We start from the raw sequence: 17,590 nt of genomic DNA on the forward strand, positions 1-17,590 counted from the left end.
ATTTGTGATGATGCAGTTTAACAGATGATTCATCAGAAAAATCTACCTTCTGACACTTTTCCAAATGCTCAACAAGTGGTCAAGTTATTATTTGTTGCTCTTACAACTGGAATTGACGACAAGACTTTTGTCAGATAGCATATTTACATTTTTTGGTGAACAATCCATATAAATGTGACTTTTAGAGTGAGATATTTTGCTGCTTGTTCAAACTACTTATTTAAAATGAGTTGAAACAACACAATTCTTCTGTTTTTTTTTTGGTACAACTCAATTATTTTATCTTCAATCCACTTAAATTTTCAATCCACTTAAAAACAGCGAAGTTAACGTAATCGATTTGTGTTGGGACAACATTAAGGAATTCCCAGCATGTTTTACAGTGTAAGTAAGTTATGCTGACATTAATGCTGCTTTCATATAAAGTATAATCTAAAGTTTCTTAAGTACCACTTGAACTCCAAAATAAATGACAAATAAAAGGAATCATAATTTTAAAGTTACAGACTTGAGATGACCATAAACCTTTCAAAAAGCGAAATGTTTGAGTGGTGAACTACAGGCTTTATAGAAATATTTGGTTGCAGTTATACACACATAAATAAAATCTTATTCAGACAGAATTGAATCATAGATTAAATAAATTGATTAAAAACGTAAAGCAGTGACAGTGACGACTGAAGTTATGACTGCTGAATATTAACTTAATTAGAGCTTAAGCTTAATTAGAATAAGAATAAATTACATTTCAAGAGTTCACACTTAGCTGATGATTGATTATAAAGCTTGCTTGGCATGCTGTCCCAGGAGAGAGCCCTGAGCTCATAAGATCCTTGAGCCCGGGGGTCTCCAAGGCAAGAGGAGAGTTTGAGCTCAGGTAGATCTCGAGAACTCCCCTGCTATAGTAGCTAATGAACAGATAGTGATCGTTCTTAAGAGATAACTACTTACTAAGTGCATGCCTATAGTGCCAATTTGGATAAGTCAATTAACTTAAGCTGCATGCATTTGGATAGTGGGAGGAAATCGGGGGACCCGGGGGAAACCCACATGAGCACAGGGAGAATGTGCAAACTCTGCACAGAAACGTCGGCTGGTTTGGTAATGACCAGAACCAAAGACGTTCTTGCTGTGAGGAAACAGTGCTAACCACTGGGCCACCCTGCCACCCATCGAGGAAAGGAGGAGTAGGGGTGGAATCTTCAAAACGAAGATGACTTTGGTATGAAACCTACGACCTTTATAGTGGTTTAGGAGTCGTCTGATTGGTGAATCATAAATTGGATAATGCGGGGCCAGCTGCAAGCAATCATAAGCATGTGATCCTCTCGAAATAGTTTATAAATAAACTTCAATAAATATATTTAAAATAAATTACATTTCAAATATTTAAAACAGAAACATTTATTTTAAATTGTAATAATATTTCCTAATTTCCCACTTTTATAATATATTTTTATTTTTCTGTATTTATTTATTAATTTCTTTGTTTTTCTGTATGTTTTCTTTAGGTAGGGGGATTTAATGAGGATTCTTTCAGGACTACTACACTAAATACATGCACTCTTGCAACTCTACTCGACCAATCAAATCTGAACTGCTGTATAATTCTTGTTTAGCTGGGACATTTGTTTTAAATAAACTGACAAAACAAATCAAACCACAAACAGCAGATTTCCAAAAATGGGGCAAATACACTTTCACAAACACACTGGATCCAATAAAATCACTCGTAAAGCTTACTAAAGGTTTGATTTCAACAATGAACGCCAGATTCAACAACAATAAACAATACATGCTTCAATTACGCCAATGTAAATGCATTTTTTTGTATTTTCTCCTAATGGTGTCCTGCTCGTATATAAGGTTTGCATGAATTTAAATAACCCTAACACTATTCCTCCACATAGTTGCCTACTAGTAAGTAAGTGAACGTGTGTGAGAGCCTCACCTACAATGGCGGAAATGTTAGTGTAGGCAGAGTCATTGGTATACACAGAAGAAGAATTAGGGGTAGTCAGGACAGTGTGGTTGTGGATTCTGACAGCTGTGATGGAGAGAACGTGAACACAACAATGAAAGTAAGACAGGAAACACAAAAACATGGTGATTCAGCAATAGACACATACATGAGTGAGACATAAGACAGGAAAAAAGGACATTCAAGCAGACATGATGGACAAAATGACCACTGTCCCAGTGGACAAGTCAGATGCTTCAGGGTCCGCATATGGGACACAAGTTTGAGAGGCCCAGAAAATTCCTCTCAGTTCTCCATTTGTTCTGAATTAGCTGGCAGACAACAAATGCCATACTGTACTTCTACTGAGAATTTATTCCAGCTACGGGATGACATTTGTCTTATTTTGTTGTCTTATTGTCAACAAAACTGTTCACCAAGTGAATTGCAGAGTTACGTGACTAAATATTGGTCATTTTTATGCAGCTAAAACTCTAAGCGGACTAGTAAATCACTGAGAGAAACTGTGCGTACTTTTGACACCCTTAAATGTCACAGTCGTTTGTCTTCATCACAACTGAGGTAATCATGTAAGTCAACTTCTCGACTCAAATGAGGAAATCAGTCCGATGTAAGAACTGAAGACAGCTGCAAAGCCATGGAGATTTCTGAGAGTAAGACGTGACCAAGGAGGAATGTTAAACAGCTGTGTGGACAGAAAGAAAGAAAGAAAGAAAGAAAGAAAGAAAGAAAGAAAGAAAGAAAGAAAGAAAGAAAGAAAGAAAGGGTTCCACTTCATTTTTAAAAGTCACATTTAACGTCTTTTTAACCCTTTTTTTATTTAAAGATAAAATTGCATTATTGGCTAACATTTTACAGGGATTTTTATTCTAATACATTTTTGCTGAGTGTATTTTTGTAAACATTTATACTGCATTTACAATAGCATGAATAATATAGATTTTTTATTACAGTGCTCAGTATATATATAAGTAAACCCCTTACAAATCTGTCTTATAATTCATATTTTCAATAGGAAGCTATACAATATTATATTTGTGCATTTACATTATACTGTTTTAGTCAGTACCGGAGCCAAATTTGGAGCTTATCTAACAAAATAACTTACGATAACGCTTCAAAAACTAGTACATCCAAATCTATAGGTTATAGAAAAATATTAAATACACATTTAAAAAGAGGAAAAATCAAGAGAAGCAAAACAATTGAAAAATTTTATTAAAATTTTGTAGGTTGTATTTTTTTTCTTCAATATTTAGCTTGAATTTAATTGTATTATCATTCAATTTCTAAATATCTTTGGTGACTAAAATATTATTTTAATAAATATATCTGTTTAATAAATCTGTTTTGTTTAAATGCACCAAAATACATTGCCTATATTCACTGAGAAATGAATACAAATACTCATTTTCAAAATGAGGTGTGCTCAATTATGCAGAGCTCTGTAGAAGGTTCTTTAAAATACAAAACTTTTTTTAAAAGTTTTATATTGGGTTTAGACTAGTGATAGTTCACCAAAAATGTACACTTCTGTCATTAACTACTCATCCTCCACTAGTTTCAAGTTTAAATTTCTTTCTTCTGTTGAACACAAATGAAGATATACTGAAGAATGCTGGAAGAAGAAGCCTTTGACCTCCACAGTATTTTTTGTAACTACGTATGTGGCTGCTTTTTTCAACATTCTTTGGACTATTTTGAAAAAAAAAATCATAATAGTTTAGAACACGTGAGTCTATTACTATTGTAATAGTACTATTGTAGTGTACTATTGTAAAGTCCATCTACTGGCTCAATGACAAAACTAACAGCGTGGTCGAAAGTTAAATGCGTGTAAGCCTTTTCAAGTGCTTCTGAAATGAATTCTTTTATTTATTAGAATTTATTTACATTTGTTATTCAGTTCGAATTTAATCTGACTCCAATTTTAGGTGATCGTAAAATTTAGACTGTATTTTTAATTGGCATGATACACTTTCATCTGGAAAATAAAGTGATACTTGTACAAAACAAGACTAAGTATTTATACATTTATTATTCAACCAAAGGAATTAATTGTGGTTTATATGTTTATATGACTCTCAAAGTTCCATGACCATGGGTTCCACATTTTTCTTCAATGTTATACTGAAGGTGAATGTGATTAAATTAATAGCTAATTTTCATTTTGGATTTTAAAAGCAGGAAAATTTTAATTTAGACCCATGGAAGCCTGGACAGAAAGAAAGAAAGAAAGAAAGAAAGAAAGAAAGAAAGAAAGAAAGAAAGAAAGAAAGAAAGAAAGAAAGAAAGAAAGAAAGAAAGAAAGAAAGAAAGAAAGAAAGAAAGAAAGAAAGAAAGAAAGAAAGAAAGAAAGAAAGAAAGAAAGAAAGAAAGAAAGAAAGAAAGAAATGCATCTATAACATGTTTACATACTTATATTAGTCCCATTAACATGACCTGTTCTGTTCCCAATCTGGTCCGAAAGGCCGTGAATCCCTTCCACAGAGTCCAGGGGCCAGTAGTGTGAAGCTGTGGCCAGAACCTGCAGACCTGAGCAAAACACACACACATCCATTTATGCCTACGTTCACATACTGTATAGTCTGTCTCACTCTAGCATTTAACATTTCTGAGCTTGATCAAATGTTGAGAAACAAAACACAGAATCTTTACAGACAGTTTTGCTGCATGTTTATTATCACTTAAGTCCAGTCTGAATTGTAACTGTTAATTCATTTGAATTAAGTGATTATTTTTGACTCCAATTTAGACAGCAAAAAAAGGGGAAAAAAAAGCGGTATTACAAGATGATGCTAAAACGCCTCGTCTTTGAATTACCAATATAACCTGTATTTATTACGCATTATATGTCCTCACGAGTTTCAAAACAACTTATGTCATAACATGTCACAACAGCCAAAAGATGATCTCAATGCAAATCAATTTTCCTCAATCAGTAAAACGTATTTTGGAGCAGATTTGGAACAGAAAGTGTTGTTTTGGAAAGAGGAAATATCTGTACTTTTTTTGCAGATTTGCTATTAACGACAAATTTTGCGCGTGGTTTTAATGTACACTATGTATACTGTATGTTACTGTAAATTGTGTAATAAACTGTAGTTTATTAATAAACTGTAGTTTATTACAACCTACTGACTAAATTAAAATATTGTAAAGAATTTAATCAATCTTTTTAAATTAACATAATAAAAAATAACCTTAAAGAGCCATTAAAGATACAATCGTAGAGTAAAATCAATGAATTTGCTGGAACATTCTAATAAAAGGTTTACAAGCTCTGAGGAAAAAATGAAACACACACATACACACTTAATTTTACCTGGATGTTTTGATGGTGATACCGTGTCACTACGAACCTGAAAGGCATGATCGAATGTGTCAATTTATGTATTTTAGCCAATTAAAACCACACTTCAAACAAATATTGCTTAAAAATCTTACCTGAAAAACGCTCAGGAGAGTCATAAGTAAAACACTGAAGTATATTAAGTCCATTGTTTAACAGACGTTTTTAGCAACAGAAGAAGAGAGAACTGTAAACGTCAAATCTATATTGCGTCGTCAATGGCAAACGAACAAATCATTGCGCTTAAATCAAAGTAAAGTCAGGCTATTGTTAGTGTAGCTAATTTGTTAAAAAAAAGTTATGAGTGCGTCAGAATATGACGTTGAAATGAGCAACAGATAGGATCTGCTGTTACTTTCAAATATTCAGAGTTTGTAATCCATCGTCTTTGAGTCCGTGAGTATCTCGCTCGAGCTCGGATGAAGATGAAGGAGCGTCTCTCTCTCCCTCTCTTTCTCTCATCGGGGCTGAACCTATGGCAAGCCGTGTTAACATTAGATCTATAAAATGAAGTAGTATTGCCACTCTGCTAGTACTTTTTCATTAAGTGCTAAGTTCATATTTATTAGATAACCCTTATTAATCAGTTACAAGTAATTAACTAGTCCCATCGATTTATTTATTGCTATCGGTACTGGTACCAATCAAGCATCTGGAGCAGCAACCATTCAGGTTTTTCTGTCTGCGATAAATCTGGCTTTTCTGTTTTGAGCAGTAACCAAACACGCTTCTTAGTGAGGTAATCTGATGGACGAATCTGGGTTTATTGGTTTTCAAGAGTAGGCTAATATTTGGTGGAAAGTATAAGCCTCATACAGTATGGGTGTAGTTAAAAAGTATTTTAACAATAATACCTCTCAGTAATCCTATTGCTGACATAATATAGATTTCAGCAGTTACTTTATTAGACTTGTTTTTCTTCTTTAATTTAAAATATCTTACAATAATTACAACCTTTTACAGTTTCAGACTTTAAATGTACTAGTGCCTAAAATACTTGTATAAAATAGATAAAATATGTACTAGTAGCATGAAAATACGTTGAAATGTGATATTTATATCTCACAGCAACTATAGTAACTATTTGATTTAGTGGCTAATTCGTATTAATTCGTACGATCCCAGTCTACAATTTAGTACGATTTCCTTATCCTCCAATGATAATTTGGTTTGGGGGTGGGGTTGGGTGCCACCCTTCCTTTTTAAAAACGTACTACTGAACTCAAACAAATTAGAAACCAAACTGACACAACGTACAATACTTACTGTACGTTTCCTCGTTGAGATCAAGCTGTATTAAGATTAAATGTTTTTCCGGCTTGCCATACTGCCATACGCGAGGCGGTAAAACGCACTAACTTACAAGCTGAGTTAATTACTCATTGATTGTTAATGAAACTGAGTACAGTTTTATCAGACCTTAATATGGCTTATTTATATTTATTTTCAAGACATCAGAACCGAGTTTAGTCCTCATAGGGGGTGAAAATAGCAGGGTTACTCCATGGCAACATTATTTGTTTTTATGTCTTTACAGACCGAATTTAGACAATAAACAAGTTCATTTTCCTTATGAATTAAAATGATACAGATCCAGACCGTTTATTCTTATGATTTCATACCTTAATACAAGTTCCCAGTTGTCCATGTATCCCTACTGAAAAAAACTGCTTAAACCAGCCTAGGCTGGTTGCCTGGTTTTAGCTGGTTGACCAGCCTGGTTTTAGAGGGGTTTTGGCCATTTCCAGCCTGGTCATAGGTGGTCAGGCTGGGAGATGACCGACTAAAACCAGCTTGACCAGCCGAGCCAGGCTGGAGCCCAGACAAAACCAGCTATGTCCAGCTTAAACCAGGCTGGTCAAGCTAGTTTTAGCTGGTCATTTTCCAGCCTGACCAGCTAAGACCAGGCTGGAAATGGTTGGAAACCAGCCTGAAAGTGGCCAAAACCCCTTTAAAACCAGGCTGGTCAACCAGCTAAAACCAGCCAACCAGCCTAGGCTGGTTTAAGCTGGATTTTTCATCAGGGATGTAAGGAATTTCTCACAATGATATAATTCTTGCCCATTTGATGAGATTCACTCATTCATTTTCTTTTCAGCTTAGTCCCTTTATTAATCAGGGGTCCCCACAGTGGAATGAACCACCAACGTATCCAGCATATGTTTTACGCAGCGGATGCCCTTCCAGCTGCAACCCAATGCCGGGAAACACCCATACACTCTTACATTCGCACACATACATTACGGCCAATTTTATTCGATTTACCTATACTGCATGTCTTTGGACTGTGGGGGATACCGGAGCACCCAGAGAAAACCCACGCGAGCACAGGGAGAACATGCAAACTCCGCACAGAAATGCCAACTGATGCAGCCGGGGCTCGAACCAGAGACCTTCTTGTTGTGAGGCGATTGTGAGCTAGCCTGCTGCCCGTTTAATGAGATATTATTTATTATTTGGATGGATTCTACAGTTTAGGAAAATAATGATGCAATAAATGTAAAAGGTGTGTTTTAGTCAATCAATCAATCAATCAATCAATCAATCAATCAATCAATCTTTCATTTTATTTTTAAGTTCAATAGAACATATAACAGTTTAAGACAATCAATCAATGTATAAAGCTAAAATACTTATAACGTTGATATAATGCTAAAAACAATTTTGTGTGCAGGTACTGTATTACTGTGTCTGTGAGAAAGTAGTAAAAATCTCTCCAGCGGGAGGCAATTCTTGATCTAGGGCGCCATCTGTTGGAAGCTGTTTATGTTTTATCAAACTTCATCAAAATGAATGCATCATGCCATTACCCCATGTGCGAGACTCGTGAAAATAAAAACACATGCAACATTGTGTATAAAATATCAAATTTATTTTGATATAAAACTGCACATGCACACTCACACAATATTTGATAACCATCAATATAGGCTTATAATTCTTTTTCATAAAGCTAGCACACAATTGCAGACTTTAAAACGTTATGGTTTGAAGACACCGTGAGGAAAGCTTCCACAGTCAGAATATAAAGTTGAATGTACAAAAAAGGCAGTCTGAAAAGCAAGTAGAAACATTTAAAAAGAATGTACAAATGGACAAAAAGTACAAAAAGAGCAGCAGTCACTCAAACATGTAGAAGCGATGCTCCGTAACATATCTCATGATTAAATGATTAAACCGGAAAAGAAACAAAAAAGACAAGAAAACACGTTTATTCTGATGAATTGAACACCTGGAGTTTGGCTGTAAATTGTACAAGATATACAGAATGCTTCTCATACATTCCTTTTTTTGGCAGTCTCGGTCCATACTTGCAAACCTACTTTAGCATGTACGTTCAGGGCAAAAAAATAAAGGCGAAATGATGAACAAACAAATTAAAATGAGCAATGTCTAGAGAGGGAATACAGTACAGAAGGAAGGTTTGAACTGGGAAAGTTCCTTGGCCATACATTCACAATTGATCATTTCCTACACGAATATGTTATTCGAATGGTTTGGATGTTGTGAGAGGCTTATAATCATGTCAATTTGTGCTAAATAAGGTCTTCGTTCATGAAAATATACCACATTTTTGTGTAAATTGTATATAAAAGCGTTCTTATGTAAATTGTTCTATTCACAATTTACATGCGAAAGTATTTATGAACAACTTGAATTTTTTTTTCGTAGTGTTTAAACGAAGTGAAAGTCCATCCTTTCCTACGAACGACAGCCATTGCAAACAACAACACAACACTTGGTGAGACAGATTTGAAATACAGTGCAGTGTGATGAGAAGGGAAGCGTCGACATGACTGCACACGACACAAAACAGACCAATCTCAGCCACAACACAAACCATTGTGCATTGAGTAAGGCAAATATGAGGAGACTCGCATCCACTAGGAGTTTCATGACCATTTAGTACTTAAAAAATAAATTAAAATAACAACAAATGAATTAAAGCCCAGTAAAATATTGTTTTCTCTCATGGTGTTTGTAGAAATATACAGAACATGTACTGCAGAGTCACTGCATATCCCCATTGCATATTTGTGCTAACTCCATTTGTGCTAGGTTATCCTTCTTTTAGGGGAAAAAAGGTCTAGATTATCTAAAATGTGCAAAAATGGCAATAACTAAATATCCCTTATAAATATCCATGTAAATATTCTTCTAATGTAATAAATATCAATGGTATGTCATTATATCTCACACCCCTTGTACAACCATATCTATAATATTAAAATAATTTGAATTTTTAATGAATATTCTGCTTGTTGTTAATTATAACAATAAAAATGAATATATATATATATATATATATATATATATATATATATATATATATATATATATATATATATATATATATATATATATATTCTATATAACAAATTAAATATAAGTATAAGCTGAATTTAATTATCCCTTTTTTACAGTGATATTTAAGACATCACAATAAATCAAAACAGAGAGCATAATAATAATAATTATTGTCGTTGTTAATATAATATTGATTGCATTTGATTACTGTGTTTTTAAGACAGGACATCATAATAACTCACATTAGCGAGCATTTCTGTGCTTTTCAGAATCAAACACGGGCAAACAGAGTTTGGGTTTACAGTTTCATCAACATTGTGGTCATGAAAGCCCTAGTTTGCACCATTTCGCTTTCTATTTTCCATGTTTGATCCAGTCTATGTGAAAAAACGACGATGGGAGATTCTTTTTCTTCTTCTCCCCACCTCTTCAATTTCTCCTTAATTCCAATCTCCTAAAGCCAGCTGCTGTGAGGAGAATGAATGTGAAACTATTTGACAGCACCAAGCCTTTTCAACAGACTCTTTCCTTTGGAGAGCAGTCCTGTTTTCTGAGATTCAGGTCGGGGGCTCCAGACGGAACCACAGAGCCCTGGGGTGTGTGGGCGCACTGTGGGGATGGCACTTCTTCTGGGAGGGCCCGCTTTTTCCACCGGGACCTAATGAAAGACCCGCAGGGGACAGTTCAGGGCCGGACGTTTATAAAGAAAAGGTGTTTCTTTGCCTTTTATCTCAACGTCATTACTGTACAACAGACACCCCATCTCCTCTCTCACAGTCCTTTCTGTCCCAGCAGGGCCACCATACAGTCAGTTATCAATCAACTGTACATTTTGCAATAAGGTTTAAACAGCAATCTATGAATGATATTTGAGAATTATTTTCTGGGGTAAATATTGAGTATGCATCACCTCAGATTTTGGTTAAACTCTAATTAAAAGATCAATATCAGACTGCAAGTACAGCAAAATCGTAAGAATTGATTATTTTTATACAGTGACATGGCAATAATTCATTTATAGTGATAACAAAACTACCTAGGAACACCTGAAAACCCCTTACACCCCATACTTTGCTCTTAAAAGGTTAGTTCACACAAACATTTACATTATTTACTCACCATGGTGTCATATGCCCATTTATTTTCAGACTGCTAAAGGAGAATTTGTAAAAAATGTGTTGTGATTATTTATATAATGGCAGTGAACAGAGAACAACAACAGCAATGGTCTCGTGTGACACAAATTGCCATATATTCCAAAGTGTCTGGAGGTTAACAACATAGTTTCATTGGTAAAGCAGGATTGATCAAAAAGTGACATGATATAGTCCTACAAATACCAAAACAGTATCAGTATATCTCTTGTAAATCTCTAGACCAGAAATGAAAGTCAGAATAACTAAATACAGTAAATTTAATGCTAATAGTGCTAATGTAATGTTAAATGTTAAACACAAAGGATATATTACCTCAGAGAGGTACATGGATTTTACTTTGTGTTGTTTTTATGTCTTGATTCCCCACAACATCTGCTTTTCCTGGGCAAGCTGGATTGAACTTTAGCGCTAAAAGTGCTAATGTTTGCTAACCGTTGACAGTCAATGAACACATCAGACACATTTACCTCAGAAGTAAAAATGACATTGATTGTATTTTGTGTAATCTTTCTATCAAAATTGATTAAACACATCTTACTTTTCCTGGATGATGCAAAGTGAACTTTAGTGCTAACAAGTGCTAATGTGATGCTAATAGCCAACAATTGATACACAACCAATACATTTACTTCAAAAAAGAAAGTACATTGATTGTATTTTGTGTTGCGTTTCTATTAATCTTGATTTACTACAGCATGTGTCTTTCCTGATTCAGTCAGAGCGAACTGTGGTGATACCAGCTAATAGCGCTAATGTCTGTTTACAGTCATCCTCAAATGGAGACCAATGGCCAAGCCAAACAAAAGTATATTAGTTCATTAGTTCATTTTAAGTATACCTAAGCAAAGTTCAAATATATTTATATATTATGTCTATATCTTGTGTATATTTAAGCGTAATTTATTAAGTATTTAGAACTAATGAACAAGTAGTATATTCATACAGTAGGTATACTATTTCAAATACTGCCTGGCAATAAACTGTCCCTGTTTTAGTTTGAAATTAAAGTGAACTGGGCGGCACTTTTGCTTCACATCAAGAAGGTCGCTGTTTCGAGTCCTGACTGGGCCAGGAGGCATTTATGCCAGAGTAACTGGCAGTTCATTCCGCAGTGGTGACCTCTGATCAATCCAGGAATAAGTCGAAGGATAGTGATTGAATAAGTTAAGTGAACCTAAAGTGATAGTTCATTAAAAAAAAGGAAAATTACTGCATAATTTATTCATACTCATGTGGTTTTAAACAACTTCAGTTTAATAATTCTGCTGAACATAAAGAAGACAATCTGGAGAATGATGGTTGCTGAGACCCATCGACTTTTGAGGTAGGAAAAAATATTACTATGAAAGTCAATGGGTGCCAGCTACCAGCATTTCACAAAATGGCTTTATTTTGTATTCAACAGAAGAAACTGAAATTGGTGAACTAAATTGGTTGATATTTCCCTTTAAACTAATTTACTAGAGAGGGAAATGCTTTTAGAAAACTTGTTTTGTTTATGAATGTATTCTCTAAACAAGAATACTCGCATTTACCCAGAGCGCATAAGGTTCCCCTATAGTTCCTGTTTGGTTCACCTTTGGTTGGCTCTAAACCAAATAAGAATGTTTTAGGAATGTTCTCTTTAGGTTCCTATATTGGTATCTTACATCTTTACTTTTAAAATCAACACTTTGTATCAAGTTACGTAACAAACAACTTCTGGATTTCTGGTTCTGGTCAACTTTAACGAAACATTCTGGATTTTCATGAAATAATAAAATAAACTGTGATTTGTTTTTCATTACAGCTTATCATATTTCCCTTGTACACTTGGAATATTTGTCACATGCCACACATGCCCTTTTCTGTAAAACTTGAGATCAATGTTTTGTGTTTTAGTTTTGTGACAAGCAGCTGTATGTGGAATAATGTACATCTAGGCAGTTGCTTTCACAAAATAAAGCTATTTAGGCTAACACTTTATAATAACTACACATTTTGAATCATCTAATAAGCATTAGCAAATAGTTAATTCATTATCTGTTAAGCAAAAACTCTCCATTAACAAACGTTAGTAATCAGTTTATAAATACAGCTTCAAATGCAGTATTCTTGACTAATAGGCACATTTATAATGTGCTTAATAATTGTATTTTCATACTTTATTAGTGGTTAATTGTTCATTACTGAATTAAGTCTTGCATTATTTACCAATGATTTGTATTTAAGAGTAGTTGGTGGCTTTTAGAATAATTCAGAATAAGTTAGTAAACGATTAATAAACTATTCAAATCAACATTCATATATTTTATTATTCAGGCATATATTAATGGTTAATTTGTATGTTAATAAATGCTTTATTAACTAAATGTCATGCAGTTTTGTGACCTAATCTAGTGAGGACTATATATGCTTTATAAATCCCTTATAAATGACAACTAAAGGCTCAGTTTGGAAAAAAGAAAAGAAGAATAAAAGAAAATAAATGACGTTTCAATTCATTTGAAGATACACAAATGAAACTGTATCAAATGAAAAAGAAATCTTTGCGATCTTAAGTCAAATAAAATTACTGTACAATAAAGCGCTTATAAATGACAATTAAAGGCTTAGCATCAAATGAACAATACATGTTTGCAATCGTAACTAAAAAAAATTACTGTAAACTTTAAACATTGCCCAATAACAGGAGGGTCAAAATACAATTAGGAATGAATACAATTAAATAAAATTGGATAGAACAAAGATAATATAATAATTTTACAATATATTATGATTAAACTTTTCAATGTTATTTAGTGATGTTTAAACTGTACAGTCATTTTATTTTACATAAGGTTGCAAAGATTTATCTTTCATTAGATACAGTTTCATTTGCATATCTTCAAATGAATAGAAATGAATAACGTCGTGTATTTTCTTTTTTGTCCTGTTTAGACTATAACTGAGCCTTTAGTTGTCATTTATAAGGGATCTATAAGCATAAATAGTCATCACTAGATTAGGTCACAAAAATGGATGAAGCTGAGATAATAAAGGATTTACCAACATAAAAGTTAACTATTAATATATGCTTGAATAATAATAAGATATATGAATGTTGATTTGAATAGTTTATTAATCATTTACTTACACATTCTGAATGATCTTAAAATAGCACCAACTATTCTTAAATAACTAGTTTGTAAATAATGCAATACTTAATAAAAAAGAATCAACTGCTTACTAACATTTATTAATGTAGAGTTTATGTTTAACAAATAATGAATTAACTATTTGCTAATGCTGAATAAATTATTCAAAGTGTCTAATTATAAAGTGTTAGCCGCTTTAGTCTTAATCAGTCTTATAATACTGTTGCGCTTTATTCCACCAGAACAACCATGAGTATATTGTCATTATTCCTTATGTAATATGGGTTGCTATTCACTGCCATTATAAGGGAAATTTTGCAGTCCAAAAAAGAGGCCATACCGCATTGAATAAATAATGACTGAAATGTCCCTTTTGTGTGATCTAACCTCTTAAAATCAGTTGTATCGCTGTATAACACAAAATGAAATGTATGCTAACAGAGTCATTATCTATAATGGCAATGTAAAAAGAAGATAAGTATTTAATTTACCAGTCTTTTGAAGTAATCTATCACCTTTCAGCATGGTAACTTCACCAAGGGTGTTGGAGCCAAATCAAACCTGCTTCAAAAAAGCTTCTTTTACCAAAGTGGCTGAGAGAACTTCAAATAAAAAAATCAATTCAATCAAGTTTAAGAAGGAAGATAGAGCTGAAATCTACTCTTTAGATGGAGAAGGGTAATGATACAAAAGCTTGTTTGACATTTTTGCTCATTCCAAAACTAAATGGAAATAGTGCACCCCACACATGCACACTTACTCTATATGATATTGCCAATGCTTTGGGATTCATTCTGAAAGCATTAAACTTTTTCTTCAGAACTCTGAATTTGTTCTGAGTGCAGTATAGGGTGCACATCTACAGGAGAGGAGAGGGTTTGTCCCAGGGCTTGCACTAGGAATCTACTAAACTGCACACATTAGAGAAGAGAAGGGATGGGGTAAAGGGGTCAAGGGTCCAATTCTGACCGTGCAACAATGGCCTTAGAGCTTCTTATGACTTACAGTAGGAGTCAATGAGAGACGAACATTATAATGAACAACACCCAGAGAAACAACTGAAGATACCAGCTGTGCCTGTCTAATGCACTGACAGCAGGGGACCAATCACAGCTCAGAATTTGTAGTACTGATGCACAAAAAATCTATTATATTATATTATATTATATTATATTATATTATATTATATTATATTTTATTTTATTTTATTATATTATATTATATTATATTATATTATATTATATTATATTATATTACATTTCATTATATTATATTATATTATATTATATTATATTATATTATATTATATTATATTATATTATATTATATTATATTATATTATATTTCATTACATTACATTACATTACATTACATTATATTATATTAGATTATATTATATTATATTATATTAGATTATATTATATTATATTACAATGCCTTTCTCACAATTGGGTTAATGTTACAAATAGCTGCAACATATAAATATATTTAATATTATATACCATAATTAAAATAAATTACAATTATATAGAATTTTTCTGTTAGCAAACGGTTCTTGTTCTAATCATGTTTTTTTGGTATACACTAAATGAGATTTTAGATAATAATAGTATAACTAGTAAATTAATAAAATAAATATTGACTAAAATAATATGATATAACATATAGTTTATAATTATGTAACAATACAAAACATAAAAAATATAAAAAAATCAAAATATCTAAATATTTAATAAATAATTTTACTGCAAATAGACCCAAATGTACAATTTTATGGAAATTAAAAAGTAATTGGTCTGAATGTGTGTGTTTTGTGCATACCAGGAGCATCAGCAATAAGGACCCGTGTCTTGAGCATTAGACGCGGCCAGCATTTTTCTTGGTATCCCCTGTTGCTCACTTACGTGACAGATACTGAGCCGTTACGGAGTGAAATGAACACTCTTCTTCTGTTTTGCCAAGAAAGCGAGGAAAAAAACAAAACAATGCCATGATATAATGCATTTCAGTTTTCAGTTTGCACAATGAATATGAGAAAAGAATCAAAACTTTCAGTACACAAAAAACCTTGATGAGTTCTGATGGGCGAGCAGAACATCCATCAGCAATTATATTTTCTTTTTTCTCTTTTCTTATGTTTTTTTTTTTGCAGACCATTGTACAATATCTACATCTACAGATAAAATCATTCTTTTTACCTCTTCTCTACTTCCAACACTTGCTTTGTGTCTCTGTAATTTGATAGTCTTATATATCAGCAATATACAAAAAAAATATTTTGGAAACATATACAAAAGGGTTTGATTTTCTTTCTTTTTTGAAATTGGATAAGCACCTAAAAAAGTTTCACGGTGGCGCTGAAGCATTCTGAAAGAAAAAGCATGCAGGTCTACAGGTCTACATGGGTTCATTTCTCTGTACATCAAAACTATCTCCTCTATTATAAATTGATTTCACGTTTAAACACAGTTACATTCATAAAGCATCTATTGCAATGCTTCACTTGTGAATCAGGTACAAAATAATAAATAAACAGTCTTTTAGTGCTTGTTTTTTCCCCATAAATAAGAACAATAAACAACTATTGATCTGGGACGTCTGAATTCTTTTCTTTTTTTTTTTCTTCTTCAGACAATGCTTTATGAATATGCATTTTCATTTACAGTTCACATTTCTTCTTGAACGCTGCTGCTGAGCGTCTGACATAAAAATAAAGGTTCCTTAGTCTTGTATTTTACGGTGTTTAGTAAGCTGTCTTCGTTTCTCGTTTTTTTCTTCAATGATCCATCAAAAAAGCAACCGGCTGCCACACAACACAGACACAGACGGAGAAGAGGAAGAAAACAGCGGAGCAGGAAGAGGAGATTAAAAAAAAGAGCGAATAGATGACAGAGGGCTAGTGTGAAACAGGATGTACCCTTTTGTTCTTTGTCCGGGATGGGTGGTCCTGTGGGTGGCGGCTCGGGGTGTTGGTGAGGTAAACCTCAACATCATCAGGCACTTCTTCGAGAAAGTTGGAGGGGACCAGACCCTTGTGTCCATTGAGCTCCCCCTAAAGAGAAAGCACAGGACATCACGCAGCTAAATCTGCACCTTTGGTAACTCTCGTGTTGAAGAAGCTCAAACCATGATTGATCAGCATTAGATGGTGTGTAAATGTGCACACTGTAAACAAGACAAGACAGTAAACAACTGTTTTCCCCCCCTGGAAAAAAAAACAGCATAATACAAAACAAAACAACTAAAAGAGACAACAAAAAATGTATAATAATAAACAATACAAAACGCCAAGACACAATAAGACAAAGCAACAAAAAGACAAGACAAAACAATAAAAAGACAAAACAAAAAACAATAAAAAAACAAAAAATAAAAAGACAAGACAATACAATGAACAAGACAAGACAAAAAAAACAAAACCATATAAAGTAAAACAAAACAATGAAAAAGACAAGACAAAAAAACAACAAAAACAATATAAAGCAAGACAAAACAAGACAAGAAAAAACAAGATAAAGAACAAACAAAACAACAAAAAAACAAGACAACAAAACAAAACAAGACATATGACAAGACAAAGCAAAACAAAAAACAAACAAAACAAAACAAAACTAAAACAAGACAAGCCAAGACAAGACAGGACAAAACAAAAAAGCCAACACAAAACAAAACAAGA

At 33.2% G+C, this 17,590-nt stretch overlaps 2 protein-coding genes across 10 annotated transcripts in view; both read right to left on the reverse strand.

The window, feature by feature from the left end:
* adgrd1 (adhesion G protein-coupled receptor D1) overlaps positions 1 to 5,744 on the reverse strand; it is a 130,703-nt gene extending 124,959 nt beyond the window's left edge. The window contains exons 1-4 of one of the 3 annotated variants that reach the window (XM_056463330.1): positions 5,429 to 5,744; positions 5,307 to 5,343; positions 4,400 to 4,516; positions 1,952 to 2,047 (exon numbers count right to left, since the gene is read on the reverse strand). In XM_056463330.1, coding sequence (XP_056319305.1) covers positions 1,952 to 2,047; positions 4,400 to 4,516; positions 5,307 to 5,343; positions 5,429 to 5,482 — 304 coding nt within the window. In that variant the 5' untranslated portion in view covers positions 5,483 to 5,744. The remainder of the gene's footprint in view (positions 1 to 1,951; positions 2,048 to 4,399; positions 4,517 to 5,306; positions 5,344 to 5,428) is intronic. The other 2 variants (XM_056463332.1, XM_056463331.1) reach the window with 2 other exon arrangements.
* Positions 5,745 to 9,737: 3,993 nt separating this feature from the next.
* rimbp2b (RIMS binding protein 2b) overlaps positions 9,738 to 17,590 on the reverse strand; it is a 205,094-nt gene continuing 197,241 nt past the window's right edge. For 6 of the 7 annotated variants that reach the window (XM_056463337.1, XM_056463338.1, XM_056463336.1 and 3 more), the window contains 2 exons: positions 16,832 to 16,966; positions 15,674 to 16,717 (listed from right to left, as the gene is read on the reverse strand). In XM_056463337.1, the coding sequence (XP_056319312.1) occupies positions 16,691 to 16,717; positions 16,832 to 16,966 (162 nt within the window). In that variant the 3' untranslated portion in view covers positions 15,674 to 16,690. Of the gene's footprint in view, positions 10,300 to 15,673; positions 16,718 to 16,831; positions 16,967 to 17,590 lie in introns of those variants that run through there. The other variant, XM_056463339.1, reaches the window with a different exon arrangement.

The sequence above is a fragment of the Danio aesculapii genome, chromosome 8 (assembly GCF_903798145.1).
Source record: "Danio aesculapii chromosome 8, fDanAes4.1, whole genome shotgun sequence".
Classification (NCBI taxonomy): Eukaryota; Metazoa; Chordata; class Actinopteri; order Cypriniformes; family Danionidae; genus Danio; species Danio aesculapii.